Here is a 24,030-nt window from a genome sequence, read left to right as displayed (position 1 = left end):
CCAAATTCAGTCCTGAAGGCTCAGGAGATTCAGTTTGATTGATAACAATTGAGCCATTCGAGTTTGAACAATGAAAGGGTGAAAATGGTGTTGGGAGGTGATAGCAACAAATAGAGCAAATTTCAGCTGAAGAGCCCTGGTGTTTCGCACTAGGATTTGTCAGATCTAATAGGGGTTAGAAATTTGTATGTAAAGCTGATCGTCAAAAGATATTTGTTTTCCGCTTTATTGTATTGCCAATTTCTAGAAATATATGAATGTTATTTAGTGCAACTTTTTATTAAGGTTTTATATCTAATGTATTTATTTTACATTGAAGCAAGTATCTGTTTATCATTGGTGACCTTAGTTGTTGTGTTCCAAATTAATTCATTAATAAGCCAAACCGTGTTTGATCTCTTTTTAGTTTTATGCTTTGGAAAAACTGATGAGCACTTTCCCATCAAACCATATTCTTCTGGTGTTTTTATTGTAAATATTATTCAGGCATGTTCCCGGCGGAACTTCATCTGAGAATTTTGGAGAACTGCACTGAGAATGAAATATGCTGTTCTGAACACATTTTATTTGAAAAGTCAAATTTTACAACTTATTTTTTTTCTTATGTTAACAGTAGACAGGTTTGAATCTTTATATTTTGCATCTCTCAGTCCTCATACTCTTGCTTATTTTTTTTTCATACAAACATACTCATTTCGGAAACTGCATGGCACATCGTTGAATTTATAATCAGACGCTTTCAAAATGATGCAGTTTTCGCGTCCATCGGCATTATTTGGTTCTCCGGAACCCCAAGGCAAGGATTCTATCCTTCGTCCGGAAAGCCACCGCCATTCCCTGGTCTCTTTATTTGTCCCGCCGACGTAGATTTCAGCCTCCTCTGTTGGCAGGGACACATATTTTAATTGAGATGTGATTACTGTTAGGTTTTTCAGGATATTTTTAGACAATTTAGTTCTAAGTTGTGTTGTATTTGAAGTAATCTAGGCCTTTTTTTTGTATCCATATGGATAAAAATGTGATGTATCTGTAGTTACAGTATTAATTAGGTAGAAATTAAGTCTGAACATGTATTGCTGCTTACCAAAATGGAGGACCCACTGTATGATTAGATAGCTATGCATACTGTGCCCTCTTTAATTTTAATTTTTGCCTCAAATTAAAGTTGAAATATTTTAACAATTAAGAATTCACAGAACGGAAACATTGCATTGAGAGATGGTCCAGTCAGGGATGGGGAACCCTCTTTTGGATGAAGGCCATCTTGGAATCCTCTATGCTCCTTAAAGCCGCATAGAATTTTGTTGGTTATTTTATCCTCCTAGTAATTTATTAGTAATCTAAAAGAGTGACAGGTTTATAAATATTTAAAGCATTACAATTTCAAATATTTGAATTAAGTACTTTTTATACAAGTAATCAGTAAATGAATTATATTGAAAACTAAATTTTAAAATATTTCATTCAAGTTTGGGTAGGTTTGAAACTACCGTAAGTAAATGAATAATATCGAAAGCATGTCACTTTCAAATTACTTTAGTTAAGCAAGTAGGTTATTTGTATTTAAGAGATAAATAAAATAATAATAATCTTTTGGAAAAGATAGCTTAGAAATATCAACAATATAACCTTTTCTAATATTTTATATTGGTAAGTAGGTACTTTTTAAACAATCACATCTCATGTAACATCTCAGTAAAAAAATTGTATCTGTTTAAACACCCTTAGCTGTTTTCAATGAAAAAATCAATTTGCTTTCTTAAGATGTTCAATAAATCCCTAGTTTTTAGCCATCATAGCTGGAACACCATCAGTGCATAACTTATTATAATAAAGAAGTAAAATTTAGTCCTCCTTTGTGACATTGCTTATTGAAGTTGTTAAAATGTCTGTTCCTATTGTCCTTGCGTTAATGTTACCTAAGGGAAGCTGTTTTTCATACAATCAAAACTCATCAGTGAAAGCACAAATAAGATATTTTTATGCGAAAAATCTGGAACCTGTTGACTCATCTAAAACTAACATAGATCACAGTGAGGAGATGGACAAAACAGGAACTCTCTCGTCCATCATACATTAAATCACTCACTCACTGCACCTAGCAGTTTTTCCTTGTCAGCTGCAACAGCTGTTGCTAGTTTTATTAAGTTAGGATTCATTGAATTCAAGGAAAAATTGCTTCCATTCTCTGGGAGGTACATCACTGAACACAACTTTCCTATTATCTGTGTGTACATATTTGTGTGTGTGTACATACAGTAGAATGATTTTAAACACAATATTCAGTGTAAAAGCAGAAATATACTACACATTCTGTACATATATCAAAGGCCGTAGAAGGCCGCTCTTTATGGTCCAGAAGGCCATCTGCTGCCTTAAGGCCGCAGATTCCCCATCCCTGGTCCAGTGCATTAAACTGTGCCAACTGAATTTTGTTTGTACGATGACTAGAGCACAATTAAAATATAAAATATTTAGGTCTAAAAATTAAAATTTATCTTCTCATATAAGTTTGGTATGGTACCGCACAAGAATGATTTCTATTCAAACTATAACGAGATTCATCATGTAAAAATTTCAGTTTGGGAACATTATAGTTGCACTTTGATTTATTTTATACATCTGGAAATTAATGTTTCATTAAGTTATCCACAACAGATTGCATAATGTTATGTATATTATCAGTATAGAGTCTCTGTGACATGATGTAGTAAACATAGCATCTTGGGAAGAAATATGAAACTCCACATAGTTGATGAAACTTTGATGAGATTTGTAAAGTTCCCAGATGTATGAAATTTGTAATCGGCTGGTAGTTTATGTGATACGCGACCTCGGATAATTTCTTATCTTCCCATTGTTACTGCTATTGTATTTTCATCAGGTAAACAAATTTGCTTCACCATGGACAACCATAATTTTCTGTATTATGATTAACTATAGCAAATGTCAAACAAAATTTGAAACTTGATTGTTTGATTTTGGGAATTTTTCTTAGGTTTGTTTACTAAATATTTTAGAATACTAATGGGATAACCTCTATCAACTAAGTCAACGTTTTTGCGTACATCTGTTTATCTGTGCATTAGTAAGATACGTAGTGAATGGCTTGATGATTATGCATTCACTGGATGAAACCCATCACGTAATTTATTTACTGTATTCAATTGAGGACTAGATGATTTGTTGTCATTACTCATTACTAAAAATTTCCACAGCATTTTAGCGTTAATGGAAGCCTTTACAGATTTTCTTTACCTGCGTCTCTTTTTTTTATTCTAGATGTTATTTTTTATTTTACTGAAGAGTCTACTTTCATTTTGTTAAAGGTAGAAGACACTTTAGCTATGGTAAGCAACTCCTTTAGGAGAAGGAGACTCCAAAATCAAACCACCATTCTCTAGTCTTGGGTAGTGCCATAGCCACTGTACCATGGTCTTCCGCTGTCTTAAGTTACAGTTCTCTTGCTTGAGATATACTCGGGAACCCTATTCCACCCTTTTCTCTTCCTCTTGATTTTTTAAGTTTTTATGGTATATATATGAAATATCTAATTTAATGTTGTTACTGTTCTTAAGATATTTTATATTGTTATTCATTACTTCTTGTAGTAGCCTATATGATTTATTTATTCACTTATTTCATTTCCTCACTGGGCTATTTTCCCTGTTGGAACCATTGTGCTTATATCATCCTGCTTTTACAACTAGAGTTGTAGCTTAGCAAGCAATAATAATAATAATAATAATAGAAACGCAAGTTCTATTTCTTCTTCAGTTGCACAAGTTTTGCATATTGGGAAAATCTTGCAGGTTTTGGAGACCTATTTATTTTATGAAAAAGTTTTCATTTTTTTATTCTGTCTGTTCCACTGTTTGGTCTTCCGCTAATTGAGTGGTATCCTAGATTGTCGGATAAAATCTTGTTTCATCAAGTTTATTTTTCCAGATCGTATTGATAATCTTAACAGTAGTTCTGTTAGCTTTTTGTGTATGCTTTACAAACTGATTTTCGTAAATGCTGATCATCCTCTACATTGATATCTTTTTCAAACTATGCCATCCACCATACGTGATTCGTTAGTATAGCCTAAAAAATTAAAAATCGTGTAGGCCTGGTTGAATTTTAGAACTTGAGATTTTCAAATTTGGTGTATTTTTTCCTCATTTAGTGTTTCTAGCCTTTATTTATTTTTATTTTTTATTCTGGGCTGATTTTCTAATTAGAGCTTTTGGGCTTTTAGCGTTGTGATTTTCCAGTTAGTGTTACAGCTTGGAATTTGATGATAAATGGTCTATACAAGCAGGGTTTTAAATGCCAGTCATGAATGGCAGAGCCAAGGGACAGTGACATTGTCCTGGTTAGCAAGATACTGACCATATATTCTTATGATCAGCACCCAAGCGCCCTCTTCAACCAAGCTACGGCAAAGAAGAACCAGGCAATGGCTTCTGATGACCCAGCAGGTAGACCTTTAGACTCCCTCAGTCCCCCCCCCCCTCCTTCATCCTTAGGTCACAATGACGTGAGGTTGCAGACGCTAGAAAAACCTATCGAGCTTGAGCGGCACTCGAACTCCAGTCCGACAAATCGCCAAACAGGGACGTTTCCAATAGGCCACAATAGCCCCTTCTGAATTATGAATGGTTGGAGGGGGCTATGGAAGTTTGTTGCTGCCGTGTTGACATTTTTGGCTTTTCATTAATGAGAGAGGCTGAGAAAATGCAGTTTGCAGTTATAACTGCATGGGGAGATGATATTACGCCCCATTCAATATTTTTTGGGGAGGTGGCTGGAACTATGGATTAGATGATCATGCTGTGTCCTTTGGCAGTGATGGGAAAAAATTCTACCTCTAATCATAATCGGATATATGAAGTATTTCCGGGAGTCAAGGCCATTATTTTTCTTGGGAGAAGTTTTGTATCTATCCCATTGGTAATGGTTTGTTAGTCGAGTTTTGGTATATATATTTTTTATAGGTAATGGTTATTTATGGCTCATTGTTCTTAATGGTTATTTTTTGCGCTTTTTTCATAATGTTTATTTGTAAAACCTTTTTATAAATAATGGTTATTTATGGCTCAATGTTGCAAGAGTTAGGGCAGATGTAATCGTCATACAATGATAGAAAAGGTGTTAGCAGGGGATTTCATTATGGGATGGATGTCGTAGAATGTTACTTTGAAAAGGTGAGGACAACACCTATCCCTGTAGGCTTAGAATAACTTGGTAGAAAGGAAAAACCAGTTAATCAAATATTGCCGTTAAATTTGCTTAACAACTCAGTATTAGAATTTTGAATACTACATACGTAGTACAGTACTTCACTGAGAAAAATATGGTACACAATGATACTGACGATAAGAACAGTATTGTTAAAAGTGCTTCGTCTGTACAAATAAAAAAAAACCTCCATATTTTAAGAAGGATTAGTCGAACTTCTTAAATGTTAATTGCAGGCCCATAAGGTTGTGCTCATATACACACATTCAGTTGTTTCATAGTAAATAAACACATTTTACGAGTATGTCCAAAGGATTATTTAATTACTAGGTGTTGAAATTGAATACAATTCAAGGGTTAATAGATTTAACCTGACTTTGCTGTATAAATGTAGCTAATTGTTTACTGTGTAAGGTTTAAATAATAGTTGAACTGAATCCCGCTTACTGTAGTGGAGATAACTAATTGTGGTTGAACCAAATATAATGTGCAAGGGTCAACTGTAAAGCTTACCATGTTAGGGTTGATTAATTGTTTGGCTAAATCAGACTTCTCTTGTTAGGGTTAAGTAATTGTTAAGCCAAATCAGACTTACCGTGCAAATCCATTGATGATACGGCAGAAATGAAGTGATTGTAAGTAGTGAATTCAGCCAGCTTGGCTCCCATTTCTGTGCAGGCCTGGCGAGCAGCATCAAAGTAGCGCAAGTTTTCGGTTTCAATATAAAGGCAGTCCTCTCCTGCTAAGAAGAACGGCGCGGGACATGGGCCGTCATCTTCGAAAGCCGACTCTGAAAAACACCAGGAGAGGTGGGAAATGAATGTGATCGCTTTGTGGAAGGTATTTAAAACTGGAACATCTTCTTCAAGAAACACCTGGAAGCATTTGAAATGTAGGTATTGAGGAGGATGCTGAAAATAAGTTGGAGAGACCACAAGACGAATGAAGAAGTACTAAGAATAGTTGGAGATTAGAGAACCCTAATTATAACAATAAAGAGAAGTCTGAAAAAGTGGATAGGACACTTATTAAGATGAGATGGGTTACAGAAAGTAAATTTGAAGGACGAAGACTCAGAGGACGGAAAAGGAAGTCAATGCTAGATGACCTGAAGGGAGGGAGAATGTACCAAGAGCTAAAAGAGGTGGCCATGGATAGAGAATTATGGCGGCGACTAATCCATGAAAGGACCTACCTTAGGGCAGAACACTTCAGTAGTAGTGTGCTTCAGATAATGTAAATGAAATATCAGATAGTCAAGTTAATGTATCAAAGCTTAATTAGTACCCATGGGTTGTGTTCATTTTTTAGAATATACTGAAGGGGTCTTTTCACATAACATCATAAACAGATGCATCTTGGCATGAGATATTAGAGTATGTCAATATTTGGTGACCTTTAATGTATGTAATAATTTGACTTCACATTTCCTGATTTTACATTTAGCTCATATTCTTTAGCACTTTAAAGGATGGTTTATCATAACTGTATCCAGATGCATCTTAGCTATAAAAAATTAATCATGCTATAATAACTTCACTTTCTTGATTTTGCATTTACTGTATCTGATTTTATTGAACATCGTAAAGAACATCTTTCCCTATCTAATGTACAACATATCGTGGCACAATCAATTCCTTTCTGCCATTTTTTATTATCTTGTAACTCTCCGTACATCTAATTTTTCAGTTTATTTAGTTCCAAAAGAAGGGAAATAAATACTGTAATTACCTCTAAGCTGCCAATTTTCATTTGAGAGAAAACTGTAACCCACTTTGGGGTTATGATATGCATACCGAGACCGGTCTGGTATTTGGTTCAAGTGCTTAGCTGGCAGATCTTAACACTGGAGAGAAGTAGAAGTGGTTTATAGTTAAGAATATTCTTCCCTATTGGCATTGTGTAATTTTTCTATTAAACCAGACAACGTATAAATTGTTATTTTTTTCCATGGGGTTTCTTAGTTTATTATACTGTACATTTTGACATGCAGTTATGTAAAGTAGTTTTAAACATTGCAATTATATTGTTTTGAAATAGGATTTATTCGTTTGCCTCATGAATTTAGTATTTAGTGTTAACTGTAAATCTCTAATATATCCTACATCAAATTTTTACTCAGAAGGTACAACGAGTTATTCAAAAACAAAAATAAACAGTGGCGGTTATATATAAATCTGAATTAGTAGAAAAAAGAAATAGATAAAAAAAAGTCCTTGAATCTCGTGAAGTCATTTTGATGTTTAATTGTACTTTTATCTTTACGAATTTCAGTACCCATGGCAAGCTAACAACTTTATGCAAATATTATTATTCCCGCAACTATAAGCGTGGTGTTATTTTAAGTTCACTTCGGCTTTCATTACTAATATGGTAAGATTGTTTCTTGGCATTAATATCACACTTGGTTATTAGGTAATACATACTAAGATTTTAAGATCTCTTGAGCATACTATGATGTATACCAAAGTTCAGAACTAACTGTACTACACGAGGATACGCACAGGCACATCTACGCGCTCGCGCGCACACACATATATGTGTATATATATATACATATATATATATATATATATATATATACATAATGTGTGTATATAATACTTAATTTTTGTAAGATGTAAAGCCTCAACCAACTAAATAATTACAGTCCATGGTTAACGATGAACACGTTGCCTGTGTATTTGACTCATGAGTACCAACTCCTCCCTAAATTATTTGGCACTCAAGACCCAGGCCCTTTTTTTTTACAATTTATTTAACTCATACTAGAAGAAAGCCTTCAAGATATCAATTTACAAAATATATTATCGTATAGCTGAATTAATTTCCTTTCCATTGATATATAATGTTAGATATTTTGTAAAATTTTCATACACGTAAATAATGAAAGCGATAAAAAACTGGTAAATACGGGATGTAAATCACGTCATTTGACTTGCTAATATCTTGCGAATGCATTTCACTTCTTTAATAATGAGACTCCTTTGATCTACTTGCTTACGTTATCATTTCAATCTACTAGTTTTTAGCATCTCCCTATCCCCTTCTTCCCTTCCGCATTTAGGACTTTTGCATTCAGATTTCATAACACGATCAGATCATCTCATTCAACTAATCTTATTTCCTTACACTCTTAACTTACATTATATTCATTACAGTAATGTTAACATTCCGCTTTCCTTCCATCTCTTTATTCCATGCTTGATGTAGGAGCAAAAATATGTATCCTTCAATTTATAGTCTACATCCACACTTCCATAACATTGACTTTGCACATGACAAACACTCAAGTATGTAACGCTTACAAGTATTGTAATTTGGTCTAGTTTTCTAATACCATCCTTTAAAATTGTATGCCAAGGAAACTCATGAAAGGTATTTCTATTCTAATGAAAATAAATATTCTTTTGTTTACTACTGTGTTCCCTATTCCAATGTTCTCGTCAAGGATGAAAATGTAAGTGTTAGTAAAGAGGCAATATTAATATGTGTAATAACTAGCAATAGATCTTCTTGCCACCACATAATGTAAAATTCTCTCCCACTTACCTATTTTGGAGATGCTTAGTTTGTTACCCAAGTCTTCCTTGAAATGGCGCATGGTGTTGTTCAAGTCCTTGACTGCGCCGACCAGAACGGAGAATCCATCCTTTATTGAGTCTGTAAGTTGTTGGGCAGATGATTGTGTACCTGTTAAATTGGACAAGATTTTAATATACCTGTTCAGTTTGGCAAGAAGTTAAAGTACCGGTTCAGTTTGGTCAAAGGTTAATGTACCTGTTCAGTTTGGCAAGAGGTTGATATACCTGATTATTGTGTCAAAAGGTTATGCACCTGCTCAGTCTGGCAAGAGGTTTTTGTATCTATTCAGTTTAAAAAATATTTCATGTACCTGTTTAGTTTGCCAAGTGGTTAATATATCTTTTCAGTTGGTAAAGTGTTTATATGCATGCTTAGTTTGGCAAGAGGTTTATGTACCTTTTGTGTTGGGCAATGTACCGGTTTAGTTTAGCAAGATGTTAATGGTCCTGTTCAGTTTGGGAAGAGGGTAATGTACCAGTTCAGTTTAGCAAGTGTTTAATGTTTCTGTCCAGTTTGGTAAGAGGTTTATGTGCCTGTTCAGTTTAGTATTTATATTTTTGTACCTGTTCTGTTTGGCTAGAGGTTTGTGTAGCTGTTCAATTTGGAAAGAGGTTTGTGTGCCTGTTAGGTTTAGCAAGAAATTGGAATTGGGTGTGGTTTGGAGAAAATTATATTGGTGATAACTGAAACTTGTGTATAACAGTCCACACAGATTTCAAGAGTATAGTTAAGGGTAATTTTTTCATCTATCTTCTGTAGACTTGAACAATTTTCATTTCAAAGCTTGACAAAGTAAAGAACATTGAATTATTTGTTGTTTAAATTTTTGGTTGCATTTGGCATTTTCTTTCATTTATATCTTTTGACAGTTTTGCACAGGAATTATAAATTCCAAATAAACGCTTAAAGTAATATTCCTGGTCAACTATTAAAGATATTTTTTGCCATCATATAGTATACTGTATGTCACAGCCTAAATCTCTTCTCTCTCTCTCTCTCTCTCTCTCTCTCTCTCTCTCTCTCTCTCTCTCTCTCTCTCTCTCTCTAAACCGTAGAAAACCAATTAAAAACAGCATTAGCCCATTGAGAGTCTCAGAGAGTAATCTTATAGAAAATGATTGGGAAAAAACCGAACTAATGAAAGAATATCTCACAACCGTATTCACTAGGAAAGAATCGACGACCCTCTCGGAACCAGTTATCAAATATGAAGGGCCACACCTACTTAACAGAATCACCTTTACAATGGATGATGTTGAAAAGAAAATAAAGGTACTCGTTAAGTTTAAGGCACTAAATACAGAGGATATTTATCCCAGAGAGATTATAGAACTAGACTAGAAGAGATAACACCACACGTTTACAAAATGTTCCGAAAGAAAGTCGCCATACGGAGAGGAACTATTATTATTATATTAATAATAATTATTATTATTATTTATTATTTTTATTTTTATTTGTTATTAGCCAAGCTACTACCCTAGTTGGAAAAGCAAGATGCTATAAGCCCAAGGCCTCCAATAGGGAAAAATAGCCCAGTGAGGAAAGGAAATAAGGGAATAAATAAACGATATAAGAACTAATGAAAAATTAAGATGAAATATTTAAAAAAAAACATTAACACATATAACTATAAAAAAAACTTATTTCAGCCTGTTCAACATAAAAACATTTGCTTCAACTTTGAACTTTTGAAGTTCTACTAATTCAACTACCCGATTAGGAAACTCATTCCACAACTTGGTTATAGCTGGAATAAAACTTCTAGAATACTGCGTAGTATTGAGCCTCATGATGGAGAAGGCCTGACTATTAGAATTAACTGCATGCCTAGTATTACGAACAGAAAGGAACTGTCCAGGAAGATCTCAATGTAAAGGAGGTTGAGAATTATTAAAAATCTTATGCAACAGGCATAATGAACTAATTGAACGACGGTGCCAAAGATTAATATCTAGACCAGGAATAAGAAATTTATTTGACCGTAAGTTCCTGTCCAACAAATTAAGATGAGAATTAGCAGCTGAAGACCAGACAGGAGAATACTCGAGATTAGGTAGAATGAAAGAATTAAAACACTTCTTCAGAATAGATTGATCACCAAAAATCTTGAAAAGACTTTCTCAATAAGCCAATCTTTTGTGTAATTGAAGAAGACACAGACCTAATGTGTTTCTCGAAAGTAAATTTGCTGTCGAAAGGGTTTCTTTTATGGTTAGATTGTATTCCTTTTCAGTTGAATCATAAACTCTCCGAACAAAAGCTCTAAGCTGAGTATAGTTATTCTAGGTCAAATTTAATCTGTTACCCTTCCAAAGTTGATAGGCCTCTTGCTTCTCCAAATAAGCATGTCTACAATCATCATTGAACCATGGTTTGTCCTTCATTCGGTACCCTAGCACATGAGAATGGATACGTCTATCAATTATGTTGACTGGATTCTTATTCAAAGGGACAACAGGATCAACACTACTATATAATTGTGGCTAAATCAAGGGCAAAAGATCTTGCTTGAGATTTCATATAAATCTTACATGAGTATGAGGGACAGGGTGCTCAGTCTTCACTACTATTGAAATCAAGGCATGATCAGATGTCCCGACTGGAGAACCAACCTTACCTGTTATAACCCCAGGGGAGTCAATGTATACTAGGTCCAAGCAGTTTGCATACCTGTAAGTAGCTTCACTTGGGATTTGCTTACAGCCTGATTCAGAGGCAAAGTCTAAAGCTCTTCAGCCATGGCGATCGGTAGGAGAAACATGACTTTACCACTCCCTATGGTGAGCATTGAAATCATCAACAAAAACAAAAGAGGCCTTTCTATCATCTTGTATCTCAGTCATAATAGTAAGAAGACAATCGAAGATAGAATCATCCATGTCTGGTTTGCGGATGATTGAACACAAACAGAAGTTGTTGTGCCTACCACAACTTTTATTTCCTGAATCTCAAGACATTCACATTCATAGCAGGACTTATGAGAAGCAGGGTACTCAGTCCTAATATACGCCACCATTCCTCTGGCCCGAGGGATGACATCACGTTTCATTATTATTGGATTCTTAAAACCAGTTATAAGGAGCTCAGATGAGTGCCTCATGTTAGAAACCAAAGTTTCTGTACACCAAAGAATATCATACTGTCTGGACGCATCTGTAAAGTTTTTAATATTTGCACGAAGACCACGAATATTGCAATACAGTAGACGACATTGACGAAATCTAGGACGAACTGGTCCTGGAGTTCGCTCAGTGTCTCCAGAGAGCATAAGAATCAATGGTAATAAAAAGGTACATCATACTTAAAACTAAATTAACAAGAATGATAACAAAAGCAGTCTGTTTTAAGGAAATATAAATAAAGTGATTGATCAAACCCATAGACTATAGAAAAAAAGTTGGAAAAATTGGTCAACATGGAGGAGTCGATACACCATGCAAGGCTAAATACCCTCCAGGATAGCCACTTAAAAAACGGAAAGAAAGACAATAAGGATGGTTTTGAGAAGAAATAGATTCAGATAAGGAAAAGACAACCTCTTGATAAACCACCAGGCATCCATGGCCCTTCTATTAAGCCTCCCCAACACACCATTAAAAAAAAAAACGAAGAAGAAAATAAATAAGATAGAATAGTGTGTTCGAGTGTACCCTCAAGCAAAAGAACTCTAACCCAAGGCAGTGAAAGACCATGGTACAGAGTCTATGGCACTACCCAAGACTAGAGAACAATGGTTTGATTTTGGAGTGTCCTTCTCCTAGAAGATCCTAGAAGAGCTGGTTACCATAGCTAAAGTCTCTCTTCTACCCTTACCAGGAGGAAAGTTGTCACTGAACTATCACAGTACAGTAATCAGCCCCTTGAACGAAGAATAGTTTGGTAATCTAATTGTTGTCAGGTGTATGAGGAAAGAGGAGAATGTGTAAAGAATAGGCCAGACTATTATTATTATTACTTGCTAAGCTGCAACCCCAGTTTGAAAAGCATGATGCTATAAGCCCACTGGCCCCAACAGGGAAAACAGCCCAGTGAGGAAAGGAAACAAGGAAAAATAAAATATTTTAAGAACTGTACCATTAAAATAAATATTTCCTATATAAACTATAAAAGCTTTAACAAAACATGAGGAAGAGAAATTAGATAGAATAGTGTGCCTGAGTGTACCCTCAAGCAAGAGAACTCCAACCCAAGACAGTGGGTGTATGTGTAGGCAAAGAAAAATGAGCTGTAACCAGAGAGAGGGATCCAATGCATTACTGTCTGGCCAGTCAAAGGATCCAATAACACTCTAGCGGTAGTATCTCAACTGATGGCTGGTGCCTTGGTCAACCTACTACCTCTAAAAGGCAATGTTCCTCCAATCTACAAGAAGGAAGCTAAAGAAGAACCTGCAAATTACAGACCTGTGAGTCTTAACTTCAGTGCCTTGCATGATTTTTTAATCTATTATAGTTGGTATGACATATAGAGAAAAACAATTTTCTGATAGCCAACATGGGTTTAGACGAAAAGGATCCTTTGTGACAAATCTGTTGGAATTTTTCCACATGTTCAGCATATATGACAAAAGTAGGGCAGCAGACATCATATACCTAGACTTTCAAAAGGCTTTTGACAAAGTCCCTCATAAAAAAAATATGGTTAAGATTTGAGCACTAGGCATCATTGATGAGCCATCGCAATGAATCGAAGATTGGCTGATAAACAAATCAGAGTTGTAATCAGTGGAGAAGAGTGGGCAGCTGTTACAAGCAGAGTACCTCAAGGATCTGTCTTTGGCCCATTACTATTTCTGTTTAACATTAACTATTTAGATTTAGGATTAACATCCATAACTGGTGAAGGCCAGACTCGAGTTTAAGTCCCGCTCAAACTCGTTAGTTTCTTTGGTTGCTGCAAATTCACCACCCTTGTGATCTAAGAATGGGGGCTTTGGGGGACCCTTTTGGTCTATCTGCTGAGTCATCAGCAGCCATTGTCTGGTCCTCCTTGGTCCTAGCTTGGGTGGAGAGGGGCTTGGGTGCTAATCATATGTATATATAGTCAGTCTCTAAAGAATTGTCCTGCTCAATAGAGCAGTGTTACTGTCCCTTGCCTCTGCCATTCATGGGTGGCCTTTAATAGCCATATTTGCCTATGATTCTAAACTCTGCATAAACGCTGCATATTCAGAAGACATAGAAGCCTTAAGAAAGGATCTAATTAACTTGAGAGGATTGCCCAGAAAAAGGCAAATGCCTTTCAACTATTGGAAATGCAAAGTTATGCGCATAGGTTTTAGTAATCCACAAACACATTACTCGCCAAGTAGAGCATAAACGTTGAAAAGAAAGCACAGAAACTAATAGGTTACAAAAAGAGACATTTCATATAAAGATACAGACATTGTACTGCAGCTATACACATCACTAATAAGACCACATTTAGAATACCGAGTCCAATTCTGGGTTCTAAGTATTCAGAAGGATATAGATAGACTGGAAGCAGTACATGCTAGGGCCACCAAGCTTGTTCCAACATTAAAACAATATCGATATATACGGAGAGTTGAACGTTTGAACTTATTTCATCTACAAACTTGATGACTAAGGGGACAACTAATAGAGAGATTCAAAATTCTTAAAGGAATAACATGTAGACTACAACAACCTCTTCACACTTGGCACAAATCAGTCCAGAGGTAACGGATGCAAACTGGAATTAAAATGATACAACACCTCTCAATGTGGTAATTTCTTTAAATACAAAATGGAAAATACGTGGAACAGATTTCCAGAAGACATATTGATTAATAAAACGGTAAACGAATTCAATAAGTTAGACAAGGTCATAAAAATTCATTAAACGTTTAAACTAATTAACTTTATCCAAGAGCAAATGGAGTTTCCGCGGGTGGACTATAAAAGTCTTTGAGACCTCCAAAATTCTTGTAACTCTCCTGTAGAGTAGAAAGAGAAAGCGAATAATCAACTAACAGCGACATTACATAAAAAGAAAATAGTTTACCTAAACATCTTTGACTTGATGTTGTAGCGACGAGAGTTTTCATGACTTCAGCAAGCTTGCGTATGGCATTGGCGTTGTCCTCGGCCTGCTGTTGCAGCGAGGTGGCTGGGGCATCCTCATCGCTAGCTTCGATTGGAGGGACAGTGATGCTGTCTTCCAGGTCTTCTGGTAAAGCGGATCCCATGGTGGATCCAAGCATCATGCAGAGCATGAGGAGGCTGAGAACTCGATGCGTCATCATCTGGTTTGGGCTGAAAAGATTAGATTCTTTGGTTTGGGTAGTAAGACTACATTATTTGGTTTATGTAGTAAACGCATTATTTAGTTTGGCCAAAAAAGATTATATTATTTGATTTGGACAGAAAAGACTACATCATTTGGTTTTGGGCGAAAAAGACTACGTTGTTTAGTGTGGCCAGAAAAGGCTTCATTATTTGTTGTGGATGGAAAAGAATACATTATTTGGTGTGGATAGAAAAGACTACGTTATTTGGTTTGAGCAGAAAGTACTCCTGTTATTTTGTTTAGCCTGAAAAGACTACTTCATTTGGTTCGGCCAGAAAACACTGCTGTATTTGGTTCGGCCAGAAAAGACTACGGTATTTGGGTAGATAATAAAAAAAACCTACGTTGTTTGGTTTGGGAAACACGACTACTGTATGTTGTTTGGTTTGGTCATAAAACACTGTATTATTTGGTTTCGTTAGAAAATAGAAAAGACTAAATTATTAGTTTTGGTCAGAAAAGACTACATTATATATTTTTTTTTTAGAAAATAGAAAAGACTGCATTATTAGTTTTGGTCAGAAAAGACTGCATTATTTGGTTTGGTGAGAAAATACTACATTGTTCAAGTTGAGCTGCAAATACTACGTTGTTTGGTTTGAGCAGAAAGATTACATTGCTTGGTTTGGGCAGAAAATACTATATTGTTTGGTGTAAGCAGAAAGAATACATTGCTTGGTTTGGGCCGTAAATACTGTATTGTATGGTTTGAGCAGAAAGAATACATTGTTTGGTTTGGGCAGAAAATACTATATTGTTTGGTTTGAGCAGAAAGAATACATTGCTTGGATTGGGCAGAAAATACTATATTATTTGGTGTAAGCAGAAAGAATACATTGCTTGGTTTGGGCAGAAAATACTGTATTGTATGGTTTGAGCAGAAAGAATACATTGTTTGGTTTGGGCAGAAAATACTATATTATTTGGTTTGAGTAGATAGAATACATTGCTTGGTTTGGGCAGAAAATACTATATTGTTTGGTGTAAGCAGAAAGAATACATTGCTTGGTTTGGGCCGAAAATACTGTATTGTATGGTTTGAGCAGAAATAATACATTGTTTGGTTTGGGCAGAAAATACTATATTGTTTGGTTTGAGCAGAAAGAATACATTGCTTGGATTGGGCAGAAAATACTATATTATTTGGTGTAAGCAGAAAGAATACATTGCTTGGTTTGGGCAGAAAATACTGTATTGTATGGTTTGAGCAGAAAGAATACATTGTTTGGTTTGGGCAGAAAATACTATATTATTTGGTTTGAGTAGATAGAATACATTGCTTGGTTTGGGCAGAAAATACTATATTGTTTGGTGTAAGCAGAAAGAATACATTGCTTGGTTTGGGAAGAAAATACTGTATTGTATGGTTTGAGCAGAAAGAATACATTGTTTGGTTTGGGCAGACAATACTATATTGTTTGGTTTGAGCAGAAAGAATACATTGCTTGGATTGGGCAGAAAATACTATATTGTTTGGTTTGAGCAGAAAGAATACATTGTTTGGTTTGGGCAGACAATACTATATTGTTTGATTTGAGCAGAAAGAATACTTTGCTTTGATTGTGCAGAAAAGACTGCTTTGTTAATAGGAAACTTTGGGTTTAGTGTTAATTTATTTGATATATAAAGACAATGCCATATTGCTGACGAAGGCTTTGGTTTTTACAGTAAACGTGTGCCAAATTTTGTACTATCATGAAAGTCTGTATATTCTCTGGTACCCAGTGTAGACATATTAGAACTATGGAGGCAGAGACTTCTTCAGTTATTCAGGGGAATTATCACTTGTGAATTTAGCTCACAGTTTGAATAGAAATGAGGATGTGATCATAAGAGAATAATTGTATTGCAAATTCAGATGTTATCTTTCAAGGGCTCAGCATCAATATTAAAGTGTTAAAGCAATTAGTTTCATAACTTAGAAAACCTAGAATCTATTATAATGGGAGAAAAGTTACCAGAAATCGATAGTGAAAAATATTTTTTTTTTATGAGAATGAGAAAAATGATACAAAGGTGCCAGCTTCTGGCAATTGATATTAGCGCTTTCTGTCTATTCGAAGAAAGAGGATAATTTTTTTAAATAGAATGAATAGTCAAAAACCTCGCAACATTCAGAAAGGATTCCGTTGGCTTCTCTTCATAGAAGTATGAATCTTTATGAACTAAAGCTCCGAAATGTCTTCAGTAAATTTGCTCTTGTTTAGGATTAATGAATACTACCTTTTGGCATTATGCTGTGTGGTTATTGCATTGGTATCGTAGAAAAAAGGAAAAGAAATTTTACACGAACTCTAAAACATTGGACAAAATGTGCAAGATTTTGGAATTTTTTTATTTTTTTGAAATCAATGTTTCTTTAAGTTCTGAAGTTCGTAACCTACTAGATTCTCCTCCTGATAGACGCAACATTTTGGTGGTGGGCCAATTCTTCCTCCTTTGGAAATGTTGCTTGGTTTTTAAGTTGTGAAGAATTTGTCGGTAGAATGTGGGAAAGTTAAGTGTTTTTTTTTTCGCATTCCATTACGTTTAAAATTATTAAAAAAAAGAAAATAGCCTTCCTTTCTCTCATTTTGCTATTCAGTCTCTTTAACTTTTACTTCATAGAGTAACTTCAAGGTTTAACCCAGTTGTTCTTGGGTGTTGAATGGCCCCACAGGGTCCAGCTCTGAGCTATATAGGTCAAAATCATAAATCCAATCCGAAAGAGTGCGTCATTTACCTGGGTCTTCATGATAATGTTACCCTTATCCGAGCAGTCATAAATCTCACATATGCTTTATTACACTTTGGATTCTGATATATTTTGTCTACTGTTGTTGATGGTAATTGAAAAGCTAGAAGGACTTTGCTTCAGATGCTTATAGTAAAAAACCTTCGTTTGATTTACAGGTTTTCAAGTGAAAAAACAATAATCATACTATTAAAATGGCCATTCTGGATGGTGTGTTCAACAGTTGCTCCCTATACAACGCCCTAGCAACTATAGTGGAGTCATGTAACTAGGATAGTGATAGCGAGAATCTGAATGAAAGAGTCCTTGTTTCAAAGCTTGGGTAAACCGCACCCCCCCCCCCTCACACACGCACACACACTTCACATACACGTGGTGTCAGACCACATGAAAGAACTTCATTGTTTGATGATAAGCATATGTATAGAGAGTCGTTCTAAGCCTTATTTGCAGACACTTGCCTGTATATAGAGACCACTTGTTACACAGACGGAAGATTTGACCTTCTCTTTGCCCCTTTCTCATTACCCATAGAAGCTTTGGTTTTATTTCTTTTTAGCCTTGTGCGCAGAATACAAACATCATTGATTGCAAAATATTAGTTAACTTTCATACCTATTTCAGTTTTATATAGATAATCTTTTTATTAGTTTGGAAAGGAGTTTATATACAGCAACTATTATTTAACATGGAAAATATCCTTCTGCTTAGTTTTAATGGGATTTGCAATTTATAACTATACAGTAGGATTTATAGATTAGTTAAGGAAAAGTTAGAAAAATATAAAGATTAACCTGAGAAGTTTTAAAAGCAGGTTTATTAGAATATTAGTTGTGATCGAGGTAGAATATTAGGCGTGAGCAAGGGTAGAATTCTCAGATATAGATATAGTGTCTTCTTTGCCTATATCTTTTCCCCTTGATCAAGCCTAATATTCTACCTCGATTTCCTTTTTTATGTTTTTTCCGTCTCTTTCCAATTCCTATTCATCCTGGTGCACATTTTTAGTTGATTATCAATTTACCTCTTTCATTAGATAAACCAAATTGATCTTTAAACCGATAAGCTATATTTTTTTTATGTAACATCTTAGAGTATTTGGATATTTAGATTTCAAACAGCAGCCATTGTGCCAGGAAGGTTGGTTTACAATATTGAGAAGAATTATGACATTAGTCTTGTTTATAAAGATGTTTCACTGGATTTTTGTTTGTATTCAAATCTTTAGTAGTTCTGTAAATTTCTATAAAAGTTATATCGCATGTGTAGAGGAAGGTTTAATCTGTTTACAAAATTGTATATGGTGGTTTTATATTGCTAAAACAATATTTTATTAAAGGAGGAGTAACTGTTATTACGGTGAAATTTGTGTTAAGAAATATATGGAGGTTTAGCAATATAAAACCACCATATACAATTTTGTAAACAGATTAAACCTTCCTCTACACATGCGATATAACTTTTATAGGAATTTACAGAACTACTAAAGATTTGAATACAAAAAAAAAATCCAATGAAACATCTTTATAAACAAGACTAATGTCATAATTCTTCTCAATGTTGTAAACCAACCTTCCTGGCACAATGGCTGCTGTTTGAAATCTAAATATTTAAATACTCTAAGATGTTGCATAAAAAAATAAAGCTAATCGGTTTTAAGGTCAATTTGGTTTATCTAACGAAAGAGGTAAATTGATAATCAACTAAAAATGTGCCTCAGGATAAGTAATAATTGGAAAGAGATGGAAAAACATAAAAAGGAAATCGAAGAAACGTAAGTTTATAAATGAAACTAGAGGGGCACTCAGTAGAGCGCAGACCTCCGCCGCGGCAGCTTATTTCTCGACCTTTTGCTTGACCTTGACGCTGACCTTAACATGTATTAATGGGCGTGGATTTTCATACAATCAATTATGAACCAAGTTTGAAATCTCTGTGAAAACGATGTCCAAACTTGAGGCTGATTACGTGAATTGGACATTTTGCTTAACAGTGACCTTGACCTTCCAAAATTTAATCATTTCCAGTTTTTTACATAACAGTTAATCCCTGCAAGTGTCATTACTCTACGATTAAAATTGTCGCCAGGAAGCTGTTCACACAAAAACACAAACACAACCTTCCAACTTCGTTGGCGGAGGTTAAAAAAAAAAATCCCAAAAGGAAAGTTAAAAACATATCATGTCTTTATCTTGTATTGCTACAATGTGTATTAGTATAAGTAATCTCGTGTGCTTTTTTTTCTCGGTCTTAAACTACAATTTTTAATAGCCGTTTTTGAAGGATTTGTAGATATGAAATTCGAATAAATTTCGTTTATAGGAACCTTTAACTGAATTCTGCTAAAATGCAGAGAAATTCCATATCCCTCGCTATCATAACTGTAAAACTCAGCTTACAAAACTAGATAAAAAGAAAAAAACCACTCACATATATTATTCACATAAATTTCGTGTCTTCGACTATCACTCAGTAAGTTAACAAAGTATTTATAGGTTTTAAAGGTTGCTCGTAGACAGGACAATATCCCAAATAACGACCATATGTATATATATATATATATATATATATATATATATATATATATATATATATATATATATATATATATATATATGAACAAATGATGATTATAAGATCAGCCTCCAGGCCCCTCTCCACTCAAGCTAGGTCCAGGGAAAGCCAGGCAATGACTGCTAATGACTCAGCAGGTAGGCCTATAGGCTCCCCCAACTATGAGGTTGCAGACACTACCAGAAACTATCGGGCTTGACTGAATCTCGAACTCCCGTTCGACAGATTTCGAGATAGGGAAGTTTCTAATAAGCTACCACATTTACAATAAATAGGCTATCTATAATTCACGGTTCATTATGCAGTTACTGAATTATTATTTATTCCCTGAAGCCGATGGTCCCTGACACCGGAATTTATCATGGAAAAAGAAACACTTATCCATTATCTGAAATAAAATATTAAGGAAGTTTGCTCTCTCAACTTCATGCATTGGGTAAACATACACCATATCTATATCTAATATTCTACCCTTGATCAAGCCTTCACAACTAATATTCTAATAAACCTGCTTTTAAAACTTCTCAGGTTAATCCTTATATTTTTCTAACTTTTCCTTAACTAATCTATACATCCTACTGTATAGTTATAAATTGCAAATCCCATTAAAACTAAGCAGAAGGATATTTTCCATGTTAACTGATAGTTGCTGTATATAAACTCCTTTCCAAACTAATGAAAAGACTATTTATATAAAACTGACATAGGTACGAAAGTTAAATAATATTTTGCAATCAATAATGTTTGTATTCTTCGCACAAGTACAAAAAGAAATAAAACCAAAACTTCTACGGGTAATGAGAAAGGGGCAAAGAGAAGGTTAAATCTTCCGTCTGTGTAACAAGTGGTCTCTATATACAGGCAAGTGTCTACAAATAAGACATCGTGCTTAAAACGACTCTCTATACATATGCTTATCAAATAATGAAGTTCTTTCATGTGGTCAGACGCCATGTGTATGTGAAGTGGGGAGGGGGGGGGGGGGGTGTTTACCCAAGCTTTGAAACAAGGACTCTTTCATTCAGATACTCGCTATCACTATCCTAGTTACATGACTCCACTATAGTTGCTAGGGCGTTGTATAGGGAGCAACTGTTGAACACACCATCCAGAATGGCCATTTTATTAGTATGATTTTTTTTTTCACTTAAAAACCAGTAAATCAAACGAAGGTTTCTTTACTATAAGCATCTGAAGCAAAGTCCTTCTAGCTTTTCAATTACCATCAACAACATTAGATAAAATATATCAGTATCCAAAGTGTAATAAAGCATATGTGAGATTAATGACTGCTCGGATAAGGGTAACATTATCATGAAGACCCAGGTAAATGACGCACTCTTTCGGATTGGATTTATGATTTTGACCTATATAGCCCAGAGCTGGGCCCTGTGGGGCCATTCAACACCCAAGAACAACTGGGTTAAACCTTGAAGTTACTCTATGAGGTAAAAGTTAAATAGACTGAACAGCAAAATGAGAGAAAGGAAGGCTATTTTTTTTTTCTAATAATTTTAAACGTAATGGAATGCGAAAAAGAAAACACTATTAACTTTCCCACATTCTACCGACAAATTCTTCACAACTTAAAAACCAAACAACATTTCCAAAGGAGGAAGAAGTGGCCCACCACCAAAATGTTGTGTCTATCAGGAGGAGAATCCAGTAGGTTACGAAATTTAGAACTTAAAGTAACATTGATTTCGAAAAAGTTAACATTTTCCAAAATCTTGCACATTTTGTCCAACGTTTTAGAGTTCGTGTAACATTTCTTTTCCTTTTTTTTCTATGATACCAATGCAATAACCACACAGCATAATGCCAAAAGGTAGTATTCATTAATCCTAAACAAGAGCAAATTTACTGAAGACATTTCGGAGCTTTAGTTCATAAAGATTCATACTTCTATGAAGAGAAGCCAACGGAATCCTTTCTGAATGTTGCGAAATTTTTTACTATTCATTCTATTTAAAAAAAATTATCCTCTTTCTTCGAATAGACAGAAAGCGCTAATATCAATTGCCAGAGGTTGGCACCTTTGTATCATTTTTCTCATAATCATTAAAAAAAAAAAATATTTCACCATCGATTTCTGGTAACTTTTCTCCAATTATAATAGATTCTAGGTCTTCCAAGTTATGAAGCCAATTGCTTTAATCACCTTAATATTGATGCTGAGCCCTTAAAAGATAACATCTGAATTTGCAATACAATTATTCTCTTATGAGAACATCCTCATTTCTATTCAAACTGTGAGCTAAATTCACAAGTGATATTCCCCCTGAATAACTGAAGAAGTCTCTGCCTCCATAGTTCTAATATGTCTACCACGGGGTACCAGAGAACATACAGACTTTCACGTTAGTACAAAATTTGGCACACGTTTACTGTGAAAACCAAAGCCTTCGTCAGCAATGTGTCATTGTCTTTATATGTCAAATAATTTAACACTAAACCCAAATTTTCATATTAACAAAGCAGTATTTTCTGCACAATCAAAGCAAAGTATTCTTTCTGCTCAAATCAAACAATATAGTATATTCTGCCTAAACCAAGCAATGTATTTTTTTTTCTGCTCAAACCAAACAATAATGTATTTTCTGCCCAACCCAGGCAATGTATTCTTTTTGCTCAAACCAAACAATATAGTATTTCCTGCTCAAACCAAGCAATGTATTTTTTCTACTCAAACCAAACAATATAGTATTGTCTGCCCAAACCAAACAATAAAGTATTTTTTGCCCAAACCAAACAATAAAGTATTTTTTGCCCAAACCAAACAAAGTATTTTTTGTCCAAACCAAACAATAAAGTATTTTTTGCCCAAACCAAACAAGAAAGTATTTTTTGCCCAAACCAAACAATAAAGTATTTTCTGCCCAAACCAAGCAATGTATTCTTAACACAAATACCAGTTCTGTGTTTAGATTAAGCTTTAATTGCCATTTTTCCAAAACTAATACTTATGAACCTATATGTATATTTTAGTCTGATACTGATCTTAAGTTACGTTATTGAATGATTTAGGAAGATATTCCATGTTTAGATTTACAACAATTCATATGAAAAAAAAATCATATGCCTTGATCGAATATAATAGTACTCAACACACTGTCTCAGAAGCAAAAGAGGTTTGTCATCGTACTTTTAAACGAAAACTGGTAAACTTTTCCATCTGAAGTAAAGCTCGGACTGGAAGTTAGTACTAGATATGGTTAAAAGACTTTAAGATACTCACATTGAATACAGATCCAGTAGTAATTTTCGATAAGAGGGACACACCTTTTAAATTGTATCCTAAGACTAATGCAATACTAAAGGCACATACAGACACTTCGACGTCCAACGTATGTTTGGCCCAACCTCAACTGCTTCGGCCTTCTACATCCTTGAAAGGATGATAAAGAGAACAACGACCCTTTTGTAATTGCCCCCCCCCCCCACCTCTCTCTCCCTCCCTCTCTCTCTCTCTCTCTCTCTCTCTCTCTCTGAAGACTGCTGCTTCTTAGAGGCCTCGCTTTGTTGCTACTCATGATACGCATCACACTTTGTTTTTCTCTTTTTTCCCATTGGCTTAATTTTTACACTGATCTATGGACCGATTTAATTCTTCCATT

General features: G+C 34.8%; 1 protein-coding gene across 3 annotated transcripts in view; it reads right to left on the bottom strand.

Moving 5' to 3' along the window:
• The window catches only part of LOC137654510 (ladderlectin-like), a 42,684-nt gene extending 18,873 nt beyond the window's left edge, over positions 1–23,811 (bottom strand). Inside the window, exons 1-5 of one of the 3 annotated variants that reach the window (XM_068388195.1) lie at positions 23,652–23,811; positions 14,821–15,071; positions 8,779–8,919; positions 5,822–6,016; positions 551–880 (exon numbers count right to left, since the gene is read on the bottom strand). In XM_068388195.1, the coding sequence (XP_068244296.1) occupies positions 666–880; positions 5,822–6,016; positions 8,779–8,919; positions 14,821–15,061 (792 nt within the window). In that variant the 5' untranslated portion in view covers positions 15,062–15,071; positions 23,652–23,811 and the 3' untranslated portion in view covers positions 551–665. Of the gene's footprint in view, positions 1–550; positions 881–5,821; positions 6,017–8,778; positions 8,920–14,820; positions 15,072–23,651 lie in introns of those variants that run through there. The other 2 variants (XM_068388197.1, XM_068388196.1) reach the window with 2 other exon arrangements.
• Positions 23,812–24,030: the final 219 nt, after the last annotated feature.

Source organism: Palaemon carinicauda, chromosome 15 (genome assembly GCF_036898095.1).
Source record: "Palaemon carinicauda isolate YSFRI2023 chromosome 15, ASM3689809v2, whole genome shotgun sequence".
Taxonomy (NCBI): Eukaryota; Metazoa; Arthropoda; class Malacostraca; order Decapoda; family Palaemonidae; genus Palaemon; species Palaemon carinicauda.
Note: the sequence above shows the minus strand (reverse complement) of the source record. Positions and strands in the feature narration are given on the sequence as shown.